The sequence below is a fragment of the Ictidomys tridecemlineatus genome, chromosome 3, assembly GCF_052094955.1.
Source record: "Ictidomys tridecemlineatus isolate mIctTri1 chromosome 3, mIctTri1.hap1, whole genome shotgun sequence".
Lineage (NCBI taxonomy): Eukaryota > Metazoa > Chordata > Mammalia > Rodentia > Sciuridae > Ictidomys > Ictidomys tridecemlineatus.
In genome coordinates, this window is record NC_135479.1 from 134,608,669 (window position 1) to 134,621,752 (window position 13,084).

The window sequence follows — 13,084 nt, forward strand, 5'->3', positions numbered from 1 at the left end:
GTGAGAGGACAAATTGGAGCCCATTTTTATGCTAGACTCCTTGTCTTTGTATTTCTAAGGGGCATTCACTCATAGGCAAAACAGTTCACAAGCTGCTTGACACCTATTCGGCAGTCTTTTGACTTTTATATCTCAGACTCATGCTATTTATTTTTTATTCTTTTCTGTAGCTGACCTTCCTTCTTAGCTTCGACTGTTCTCAGGCCAACGTGACTGTTAGAGCTTTGCTTAGCCTAACTCTTGCTTTCCTCTGGAAAATTTCTTTTCTAGTTTCTATGGGATGAATTCCATTTAAATCTAAATACAAATCTGAGACATCCTGAGGTGCACTTTGAGTTTCCTCCTCTCTAGGGGTCACTCAATGATGGTGCCTCGTTAGTAACATAAGTCAGAGTATATTGCAACAGAGCAGGATTGGCCAGAGCCCAGTTCCAGCCCCTTGCAGCACAAGTAGGAAAACTGAGGCCCAACAAACTACATTTGTGATTTCATAGCCAATTCATAATATAGATAAGACAGAATCAAATTTAGAACATAGAACTCTTTATAATGGTTTGGTCTGTTTCACTAGTTCAGTGAGTTGTAATACTATAACTAAAGCAAGTATTAATTCCCATTTTGGAGTCTCTGTTATATGTCAGTTGATATTTTATTCTTGCGGTTTTGATTTAAAGGTGTATCTCTTTAAGCTCATTTGTCTATGGTTATCTTCAAGAGTACTAATATTTTTTTCTACAGCTCCATGTATTCATGTTGTGAGAAGTAAGCAATATTTTAAAGGCTATTAACATGAGTGAAAACCAAAGACATAAATATGTAAATACATAGAAGTTATTAGTGTTATGTTTCTAAATTTGGCTAGACATCCCCCACATTCACAGAATATTTGTTTGAAATTGCTATCCTTATAGATGAAAAAAAAAACCATAAATATTGGCAGTTTCACATGGTTCAACCTGATAGCTGTCGTGAAAATGCACAGGATTTTACAGAATACGCAGTGTTACTTTTTAACTTCATAACTACGCTTTCAAGGCTGAGGTTTATTAGCTCTGAATGGGTTGTAAAGAAAAAACTCAAAGATTAATGAAATGCAGATTACATCGCTTCTCTGCATTGCACATCTCATCCTAGGATGGTCTCAGTTCTAGGTCTTAAGGTTGAAACTCCTATGGTCTATAATCTCTTATCATGATTGCACACCACCTTGATTGTTGCTTGCTATCCCATGCTATCCCTTGCTATCCCATGCTGTTTGCTGAGAGAGAAGCACCAAACCTTAATATCCAAACAAGGAGTCAAAGCTCTGGTTCTTTAGTTGGCAATAAGTTGCTTCCACACCAATTTGTATTTGGGCAGATTTTGTTGAGATAGTACCGGTTTTTGATGGTTTACTAGTTCTCAGTGCTAACCAAGTAAAAATGGCTTTGTTCATCTGAAAGGAGTAAACAAGTAGGATTCAAAAAGCCAGTCTGGGAAATAGTTCCCGAACAGTTCATGGAGTTGCACAACCTTTAGCAAAATAAAAGGGCTTGTTCCTGGCATCCTTGTGGCACAATTGATTTCTTAATTATGCAAAAGTTACTGTCATGAATTTGATATATGCATTTATAGGCCAAGTTTGTGACTGAAAGGATTAAGGTATTTATCCATCTCAATCTGGGCACCATACAAAATTCTCATTAATAGTTCACAAACGCATGACGACACAACCCCCATACTGAGATAAGATCACATTTCTTCATACTTCATCGTTTGGCTAGACATGAACAGTAATGAAGTATAATAATTGGGCAGATGACATTTTGTGAAAGCTTAAAGTTTATTCTTGTTTTTGCACTCCCTTTTTCAATTAGCTGAGTCCAGTAACCCTTATGCCAAGCATTGTATGAAGCACTGTGAGCTACCCTGTATCCAGAACTCTCAAATGAATCCCCATTTGGAACCTGTTAAAAATAATATGCCTGGGCCCCAACCTGGTCTCAGAAGTGATCTGAGAAATCCAGTTTTTTTTTTTTTTTAATAAGTTCCACAGATGATTCAGACTTTTACACGTGGCTACCTACTACAGCCCTACCTCATTTCTTCTTCATAAAATTCTTGAAAAGGAGAAATTTCTGGATAATATAAAGGAGGAAAATTAGGAAGGAACAAAAATCCCTTTGCAGGCATTCTATCCTGTCTGTACTATGATCATGAAGGTGTGAGGAAAGTGTTTCTGCATTCATTCGATTTGGATATGTGAAGTTTTAAGCCTTCATCTTTTCTTTTCTCTGGTTCCTCTCCGCAGTCTCCTTTCAGCCTGCCTCAGGAATGAACTTGTGGAGCCCCGGAGAGAAACTCCGAAACAATCTGACGTCTTCTTTAGACATTCCAACCCCCCAAACCGATCAGTGTACCCATAGAGCTGTGTCTCTGTATTTCAAGTGTGTGTTTGTTGGGTTTCCATGTGTGTATATGTGTTTGTATCCAGCCTTTGGAAACAGAACTTGAAGACACTTTGGCTTAGAGACTCAACTGCTCAAAGGCACACAGCCACTAGTGAGAAAATCTTTTGAAGGGACTCAAAACTTTAAAGAAAGGACGCTTTCTGCAGATTTTGTATCCTTAGATCTGACATTGGTCAGACAGGAACCACTGTGTATGTCCGTGAGATTTCTGTTGTTTCCTGGGAGGGAGGGGTTAAGCCGAAGAGGGGCCATTAGGATGTTTATTGGAACCCTTTTCTTTTCCCTTCCCTTGTGTTTCTCAAACTCATAATGAAGCTTTTGAGCAGGTCTCAAACTTAAGATGTCTTTTTAAGAAAAGGAGACAAAAATTGTTATTGTCTGTACATAGGTAATGCATCGGCGGCTGAGGGACTCAGTCAGGCCCTTTTAATGCTGGTCATGCAGTTATATTGCAAATAGTAACAATTTAGGGCACCACATGCACTGCTGGGCAGAGAGGTGATGATCACCTTAAGTAGCCTATGTTGAGGGCAACGTGGGTGCTCTTTTCCTCTTTTTGAGAATTTGCATTTTTAGTATCCTCTCCTCATGTACAGGTAGAAAGTTCTTCAGTGCTCTGTCAGAGTTTTCTCTGCACCATAGGTCACCATCTGATATGATAGTGTTGTTTGCATACGAAACCCTAAAGACTTAACCCCTGAATTGTTGTTTAGACCCCAAGGCAGGTAAACTAGCTTTGTGGTTGGTTTTAATAGGAAGGTAAAGCCACCCAGAAATATTGCCCCAAGTACTTGTTTACCATTACACCATGTCCAAAAAGGAATTCAGAGTCCTCTTACCAAATCTAAGATTCATTTATTTAACTGGGGCTCCTGGTTCTCAATCCTACCCACCATAAAATCAGCCAGGTTACTGACTATGCTCAGTGTCATTTATCCAGGAGAGAGATGTTTTGGTTAACAGATGTCCAAGCAGACATGTTAAAATCAATATTTCTGGTCTATACGTTACAGAGAAAAAAATAGATGATTTTCTTTGCTTTCATTATTTGTTTTTTGACTCAAAGAGTTGAGAATTTGTTTCTTTCCATATTAAGATATAGTGTAAAGGCTTTACCCACCCTCCCCCATCTTCCCACAGGTCACTAGCACTTCAGTCTGTCACCAAGACAATGATTTCTTGTTATTGAGGTTGTTGCTTTATGGATGTGTGATTTTAATTTTCAATAAACTTTTGCATCTTGGTTTATCTTACAGTTTTTGTTTCTGTCTCTCTTGACTTTTTTCCCTTAGATACTAGAATACATAAATGCTTGAAGTACCATGAGTTAGGGCTAAAGAATGAGTGTAATAGAATAATCACTTTGGTCCTGCCTATAATTCTTGCATATATATTTGGTGTTTTTATTTAAGGTATGCTGTATCAAAGTCATCAACCTGAAAAATTAATTATAATGTCTAAAGTAGCTTAAAAATATTTTGGTCTTCTAAGTGTTTAATTTCATTCTGGTGGGTCCACAGTATTTTTTATTGACATCTCTGAACAAGCCTCAAATTGTCTTCCATTGGAAAATTTTCTAAAATGAATTTAAATTAAGACCCAGCATGACATAAGCATTAGTAAATATTTGGCCAGAAATCTGTTATAGGACCTATTGTCTTTGCTTTGAGTAATTGCTTTTAAAACTACAAAAGAAGTTGTTCTAAATGAAACTAATCTAGTAGATTAGATAAATTCTTGAGAAATTATAGCTTTATATTTGAGATAAAAGTATGTTAGTAAAAGCAGATGGTCTTGTTACATTTGCAAAGAGTTTTCAGTTTGTCTTATAACTTCAATTCACAAATCCCTTAAAAGATTGGTAAGTATGTTTGCCTTTATTAACATTTGCTTTTTCTTTCAATTTTATGTAAGTTTTTGATATGTTTTTAGTCAATTTATATAAATGCACATATTTAAAACCATGAAACATATTTGAAAGAAACATTGACCAATTTTGCACTTGTCGGTACAAGAGGGATTGCTGGGTTAGAAGGGTCACGGGCAGGACAGTACTGGGGCAAATGTAGAGAGGTCCCATTCCTTTTCTGAGGGCATATCTCCCCAATATCTTCCTCAAGTTATATGGGGTATTCTTCTCAACATTTGTTATTTCCCTCCCTTCTCATAAGAAATAGTTTAGAAAAAAATAAATTTTCCCCAAGGTATCATCAAACTGTTCTACAGAGATGCTTTTTTTTTTCCCCATTAGTAATGGAAAGTCAAAAGAAAAAAAGCTTGTGTAATTCTCGGCTTCTTTTTGAAAGTTAAAAGAATGTAGCTGTGGCTTATCAGGAGTTTTGACATTCACCACATAGACAATCACTAGAGTTGGAATGAGGAAATATGATTTCTAATCCTGAGTGATGGAAAACCAAAAGTTCTGAAATTCTGAATTTTATTCTTAGCACAGAAGCTGATGTTGTTAGAGTAAAGAACTGGGGTGAGGCTTCACTAGGATTTTTCCTCAAAACTAGACATATATGAGATATACATTTCAATATCTCCATTACACTGAGTTCTTAGAAATATTTAGTGAGACTCCAGAGAAAACAATGTCAGGCCTAAACCATGTTATTTTTTCTGACAGAGCTATGTTCTCACTTTATTTTATTTTTTGCTTTTGGTTGAAACGATGGGAACACAGTGAAGTAGACATGAGAAAACCAACACTGCACAGGTCCTATTTTCTCAAAGGCTTTTCTTTCTCTTTAATTTTTCCACAAATTTGGGGGACTATTTGGCAAGGACCATGACATCATATTTATAGTGGAAAAAATATGGTTGTTCTTTCATGCCCTGTAAATTAACCATGAATTTATTCAGACTCCCTCCTTTTTCCTGAGTGTACAGTGGTTATTAAGGAGATCCTTCTATTTTGGACACTGTGAGTTTGTTAATAAACAGATTATCCTGATGGTCTGTGGTTTTAAAGCTCACTTATACGTTATAGGGAATGCATTCAGAAGTTCCCTCAATCATTTGCTCACCCTGGTTTCTGAATTTGTTCAATGAAAAAATTCTCTGTGACCTCTGGCCAGTTCTATTAATTCCTAAGTTGTTCCCTTCCATTGTTACAGGGTTCACCATTTAGGGTTAAAGTGAGTTTTCACTTCTTAGAGTGAAAAGAACCAGTGTTCCTTGAGTGCCAACAAATCACTACACACCTTACCTGACCTCCTTCAATCTTAATAGTGAACCTTCCAGAGTGAGTCTCATGCCTCTTCTAAAGATTAAGAAAATGCAACTTGGGAGACACTTGTGTAACCTCCAAAGTCAATTCACCTGTGTCAGATCCAGGTGACCTAGATATTTCCACAGACTCCAAAATCCACCTTCCTTACTTTTCACCTGTGGTTTCTGATCTACCTTTGTCAAATTAGGTAGATTATGACAATAAATCACAAATGAACTAATAAAATACTAAAAAATAATGAAAACGAGGGAGAGGGATTTGTAACAGGATGTAGAAAGTGGCATTTACTACAGGGTGAATGCAAATCTTATAAATATACTTTTATTTTCCTAATGGTGGTTCAAACAAGGTTTCTGTAAGTTCTTTTTGTACTTAAGTTCTTGAATATTTTGGAGAAGGGGAGACAGAAGGAGGTCTCTTTTGGTTAGAGAGGGCCAACCTGCATCTGGAAAAATGGGTCACCTAACATCTTAGGTACTTTATAGTGAGCAAAGACAGTGAAGAAGCAACTGGCAAAAGATCTCTTCATTTCCCTGCCCTGTGCTTTTCTATACTTTAGTGTGGACTTACAGAAGTTCTTGCATAGGTTTAAATGTGCTGGTTCTTCTGCCAGGCTCCTGCACAGGCATGAGTGGATTAGGAAGTACTTGGTGGCAGCTGGAGTGGCTCTGTTTATTACCTGCTTTGGTCCCTGTCTATGTTAGTCTCCCACATTTCTCTTACCACGTAACCCATTTCTTGATCCTGTAACCTATTGCCCATACTTCTCAGGGAGGTGTCATAGAATGAAAACAAACAAAAGCTCTTGAACAAGATGCCAAGAGACCTACTTTACCTGTAACCCATCCATTCCAATGTGCAACTTTGCCACATTTTTTTCCTCTTAAATCCTCACACTTGCTTTACTCTGTTAAAAAGTAATAATAATTTCTGCCCATCCCTGCCCTGCCATATGTGATGTGTGCCCACAGGGTTGTTGTCATAGTCATTGAGAACGTGTATGAAAGAGAGCAATCTGAAGTAGTATGAATTAAGAGGACTTATTACATCAAGACCTGTTTATACAATTTGGACCTATAATTGTGGGTATAGGAGAAAAGCTAAAGAAAAAAATTAGTGTCCTCCTACCTTAAAGTCAGTGATTGTAAAATGTAGTGGATTTGTTAATTTTTCATGAGAATGCTAATTTAATGCAAGTGAATGTATAGCGTATTGTTTACATTACCCTGGCTGTGGCTCTTCAGCAATAGGGTATGGGGGCTTTCCTGGTTACACATAATTGTAGAGGACACATGATGGAATTTTCAAAGACTACCACCCCCTATAACACTCAAGTGCTTAGAGTCATTTTATACATTTTTTTCAAACATTGTGCTCTGCTTGTTTGAAACCTGGTTTCATTTACAAAGCCTCTAAATTTTGTATCACATATTTATGCAATACACCTCAGAGATATTTTTTAAAATTTGTCCTTTAATATAAATATGGGTAATGCAAGAAGGAGGAAAATAGGAACCAAATAAAACATATTGTTTGAGGAATGTTAAAGGGGAATTTTTCCAACTACAGGTTAGAAATATGCTTTAAGTCAAAATTTATTGTATGGTCAAAATAATTACTTGCTATAACTGCTGTGATCCAAAAAAACTGTTTTTCTCTTCTTTTTCAGTTCTTTTCATAGCTTTCCATGGTAGGAGGATTATTTTCCCCATGAAACTACTATTTTATGAGCATCTCAGAAATGAAGCCCGTTTCTCTTTAGCTTTCAAAGCTTTAACATCTAATGACATTAGATGTTAGCATGGGTACACACATGTGATTGTAATTTATAGTTTTCTGTTAAAGAAACAAAGTCTAGGTTGTTAATTAGTAGCTTGCATAGGGACTATAGCTTCCTAATGTATCTGAAGGGGGCTAAAATTTGGATTATCTGATCCTCATTCTATACCTCCTGCCTAGAAAGGCTGTTGGCATTGCAGCAGGTCCTCACATGGCCCATGAACCTCTCAGCTGAGAAAGCATGCTTCCAACCTAGGGCCTGAGTATGCTGGTGGGATGTGCTTCCAAATGTCCTATTTGATTGGCTTTGCAGTTATATTCTGTATATCCCAATAGGCCTACGAAGCTACAGATGGAGTGCCTGAGCTACAATCTGAGCTTTGCATCTCCATGTCTTTCATCAGCCTTTGTATCTTTTCTGAATTCTTTTTCCTTACTATTTTTCAAACTTGTTTGAGTTGAAGACAGAAAGAGAAGGAGAATGGAGGAAATACTAAAGGCAAAAGGAGGATGCTGTTATTTTCCCTCTCACAAAGGAGATACTTCATAAAGATATTACACTTTATACCCTCCACATTCAGGGAAAACATAAATTGGTGGGAGCTTTGCATTCCTTCCCTTGTCTTGGAAATATTCTCTTCTGGAAACGCAAATAACTTCAGTCTTGGGAGAACAATTTGCAAGCATATGGTTTGCAGCCGTGTTTTAATCTAAGACCTGTTGGAAATGACCAGTCCCATGCTGACCATGGTTCCCACGTTTGTGTTCCTAGGACCTCGATGCAGTCTCAGTCTTCATATGGTAACAGCTCCCCACCTCTGAACAAAATGAACAGCATGAACAAGCTGCCTTCTGTGAGCCAGCTGATCAATCCCCAGCAGCGCAACGCCCTCACCCCCACCACCATTCCGGATGGCATGGGAGCCAACAGTAAGCATCTTCTGTAGCTGTAGCTGAAGGACCAAAGGGCTAGTACAGGGGAAGACTGCTCTGGTTGGGGAAGAGGCTTTCTCCTAAGCCAAGCCAGAGGCACAGTGGGACAGATCAGACCAAAGTTGAGTAACATGACTTTTCTGCAGAATCACCTCTCACTTGGAGATATATATATATATATTTCATTACATAACACACTGGTAGAGATGCAGGAGGCTGATCCTTCAGTAGGGATGAGGATCTCTATGAGGGATTCAGTGTACTTCCTGCCAACATGGATGGAAATCCATCTTCCTGCCATCTTTGAGCTTGAATGTGTCCAGTATGTGGGAAATAGCATGATATGGTAGACTTAAAATGTAAAGAAAGGGATTCTGGTCTGGATTCTTATTATAAAATTATGAACAAATCACTTCTCTATGCTAATGTTCATCTTTCCATCCATAAAAATATCACTCTGCACATTTAACATTTTATAAGTCTGTATCCTGATAATCAGCCTTCCCAACTCATCAACTGCATCCCCAAAACAGTCAGTAGGAAGCTGATCTACAAAAGGCTCTGACTTTTCTTTATTCACATGTAAATTCATATATTGATTAAGTATAAATATAAAAGGCAATGAGACATTGGCTCTAATTGGATAATGATTGGCATATAGCTTTGCTATAATTATCTTGCCCAGTAGAACTAAATATAATAAAATGGATACACAGACTTGAAAGAAAAAATGATAGTGAAAATACAGAAGGATACATAATATCTTCAGAGATGCAGAAGACCAAACATTGCAAAAGTACCCTATAATCCTTACTCTACCAAACAAAAAAACAAAAAAACACTTCACATTATTCTTTGAAATCCCTAATTATTTGGATGGAGGCTTTAAACTTGCATTTCAGTGTTGCCTTAAATAATGGATTTTCTGGGGGGAATGAAAACAGAAAAAAAAATGCTGAGGCTTGGATTGTGACCAGATGTGGTCATCATGGCCCCTGTTCGTATTTAGTGAGAGAGAGGTGAGTGTGGTGTGATTATCTAGAACAGCAACACAGACTTTAGAGCCAGACTGCTCACCCACTAGTGATAACTGCATGAGTCAAAACCTGACCTACTGCTGTGACAGCAAAAGAGAATAGGAAGCATTCATTTCCTAATTTATTTTACATCTTATGACAATCCCAACTTATTTCTTGGAAAGATAAAACAGTGGGTTTGGGAATGATGATTTACATTTGTACAACTTTCATTTTGCCTGCTTTTTCTTATTTATAGTTCATAGTTATCCTCTGATGTATTTAGGAAAATCAGGGGGAAAACAGAATGAGATGCAATAGGGTCATGTGCTAGTAGTTAGCTAGTTAGTGACCTTTCCCCTTGGGTACACTTCTGTTCACTTAAGGAAACAAATTACACTTATCTTTTTATAGATATAGTATTTTTGCTCTTTGGGGGGTCTGAAAGTAATATTTGTTTCACAAATATCATTATTTGTGTTTTACAAATATTAAATATTCCCTATCAGTTCATGGCTAAGTAAAATATCAGCAAGTATTGGTAATATTCCTGTATAGAAGGCTGACAGATCATCAGAAAATAGTTAGAATCTTTAATTATTTCCTTCCTTTTTAGGAATTTGCTTTCTTACAAATATTTAAATAAGTCCTTCTGTTCACAAATGAATGTCCCAAAGGTCTCTCTCTTATTCACATGTTTGTTCATTTGTTAACTTAAGTTTATTGAGCATCTTACTGTGCCAGGCACTGTGCTAGGGTCTATGGAGAGCTAAACATGTATAAGATCTGATTTCTCTGCTTGAGGAGATTCGTCAATTGAGGGAGAGAGAAATATAGCCCATTAAGGCCAATACAAGGAGGAATCTGTTCACATTCAGAGAAATGAGCCATTTGGCAGAGAATTTGGAGCAGAGAAAGGGATGGGAAGAAATTGTCCTAGGAGAAGACAGATCAAGAAGTGTGTAATTAGTTTGGAGTCTGGTGATTATTCTGTTTGACTAGATATAATTTACTTGAATGAGTGTAGTGAGAGATGAGAAATAAAAACAAGACTGGTAGTTTAGGCCCTTGGTAACATTAAACCAGGCAAGATGGACCACTGGGGTGCTGGTATATGATAACAGCAGTAACCCTCTCTGTTCCTCCTGCTTCTGTTCAGTTCCTATGATGAGCACCCACATGCCAATGGCTGGAGACATGAATGGACTCAGCCCCACCCAGGCCCTCCCTCCCCCACTGTCCATGCCATCCACCTCCCACTGCACCCCCCCACCTCCGTATCCCACAGATTGCAGCATTGTCAGGTGAGTCCACAGCATGTGCTCCTGGGGACCTGTCCTCAGCATCGCTGGGGGTGGAGGGTGGACACTATCAAAGTTGATTAAAAAAAAAAAAAAACAAACTTTGAAAAGCAAGGAAACAGCCCAGTGGCTGAGTTCAGCCACTATTCTCTGATCTGTGGAGTGGTCAGCAAAGTTCAGTCAAGGAGAGCTACTCTAGTCAGCCTGGGAGAAAGTGAATGTGTGTATTTCTATGCATACAGGTTCATTCCTGTTCTCTCATCTTCACTTACTCCCTTCCCCTCCCTCACGTTTGTAGATTGTTAGTTGACTCCAAATTGGTGCTCAGGGCTGGGTTTCCCAAAAAGGGCAGTACTTGCTATCTTGCTCCCTTTCCTGCTCTCTAGGCCTCATATCTCTCAGATACCACTGAACTGTTGTTCTGGAGTTGAATGTCCATAAGAAAATTAAATGTCAACCAAAATGACAGAGTTAAGAAGCAGATCACCTCTCCCACTCTGCATACAGAACACGGCAAGGGGAGTGCAAATGGCAGAAAATAGAAATGCATGAAGCCTGAAAGATCTGTTTCTCACAGAGGCGAGAGTCAGCTCCTAAATTTCCTGCCAGTACTTGACTCCTGCCTCTGCTTCTTGTGCAGAATGGTTCTTTCTTGTGGCTGCTAGAATGATACGTGTTAGTCTCCATGAAGTGTTAATCAGAGATGGCAAAATGCAAGGCTCATTTCACCCAGACATTGGCTCTGTGATGATGGTGGCACCATAACTCTCAGCATCACAAAGGGAAGGATTGGTATTTTGTGGAAGATGTAAATCCTAAAGTGTTAATGATTTTCTAAAATTGTGGCCTACAATTTCTTTATGTTTTTCATATGAACCATTCTCAGAAATCCAAGTATAAAACAATTACTGTGGAGGTACTCATTTTGAAGTGAAGAGCCAGGAGGCAAGAGGGCTGGGAACCTGACCACTAGACTTCTTCCTTTCACCCCCTGCAATGGCTCCTAACACATTTAGAACCCTGGAATACCACAGATCACCATTTGAAAACTTTGATCTGTGCAATCCACATAGTTGGTTTTATTTTCTGTAGACACAAAACCCAAGTTATAATTCCTGAACCTCCAATCTGAGGCCCACATATATTTTATCTTCCCCTAGTCTCTTATGTAGGACATCCAAGGGCAACATGTTGGGTTTTCCTTTATCTCGCCAATGCAGTTGGGGTGAACTCTCTTTTTCTGTTTCCTCCTTCCTCTTCCCTCCTCCCTCTGCAGTTTCTTAGCAAGGTTGGGCTGTTCATCATGTCTGGACTATTTCACGACCCAGGGGCTGACCACCATCTATCAGATTGAGCATTACTCCATGGATGTAAGTAACTGTTAGACTTTTCTCTTGAGTTTTATTTCTTCACTTTCTCCCTCTGGTGACACATGCCTTGTAGTTCAATACTTGGTAGTTTTAAATTTTGTTTTATCCATGCCCCTAATCTTCAATTCTGAAAGAACCCCTAATCACAGTAGGAACATTCCCAGGCCTTGGGCTGAAATTGTAGCTCAGTGGTAGAGCACTTGCTTCGCAAGTGTGAGGCACTGGGTTCGATCCTAGCACCACATAAAAACAAGTAAAGGCATTGAGTCCATATACAACTAAAAAAAAAAAATTTAAAAAGATTCCTAGGCCTCCATCTCCACCTAGACATATTAAAACTCAGCACTCAATCTTCTTCAGCTTGTCTGATCCGCCAACAGTTGGCTATTGTGCCCATACTATATTCAAAGTAGGAGCAAAGAGATCATTTCCACCATCAAGAGATCATCTCCAGCCAGATGTCATGGTACATACCTGTAAATCCCAGCACTTAGGAGACTTTGGCAGGAAGATTATATTCGCTTTCCTTTGCGACATAGCAACATTTGCTTTAAAAATGTTAAACAAGGGGGGGGGGAAATAAATTTAATCTGAAGAATTCAGAGAACTTTTCAAATGTTCTTATTAATCTCTACAAGTCCCCAGGGAGGAGAGTAGAAAGTGGGCCATGTTATTCTTACTTAAAATCATGGCGTGGAGAGATGATAGAACAGTGAGTGATGACTGTACCAGGAACAGAGCCAGGGGCGTAAGCCTCAGTCTATTAACTGGCCTTTCCTCACTCTCCTTAAAGTAGGACTTAAGGAAGATTCATTCCTCTCAATTCAAACTAAGTTACTTCATTCATCCATTCATCTGAATAGGCCCAGCCATCCCTGATCATTGAGAATGATTACTGGTCATGGGTTCAAATCCTAGACATGCTTTTTAGTAGCAACAAGAATTTAGGATTATCCTCTTGTTTCTCTGGGTCTCAGCTAATCCAATTGAGTTCAAAATC

The 13,084-nt window shown here is 38.5% G+C and overlaps 1 protein-coding gene across 6 annotated transcripts in view; it reads left to right on the forward strand.

Moving 5' to 3' along the window:
- Positions 1-13,084, forward strand: part of Tp63 (tumor protein p63) — a 130,500-nt gene that overhangs the window by 112,406 nt on the left and 5,010 nt on the right. For 4 of the 6 annotated variants that reach the window (XM_040270153.2, XM_040270152.2, XM_005330974.4 and 1 more), the window contains exons 9-11: positions 8,237-8,394; positions 10,573-10,717; positions 11,991-12,084. In XM_040270153.2, the coding sequence (XP_040126087.2) occupies positions 8,237-8,394; positions 10,573-10,717; positions 11,991-12,084 (397 nt within the window). Of the gene's footprint in view, positions 1-2,290; positions 3,699-8,236; positions 8,395-10,572; positions 10,718-11,990; positions 12,085-13,084 lie in introns of those variants that run through there. The other 2 variants (XM_078043854.1, XM_078043855.1) reach the window with 1 other exon arrangement.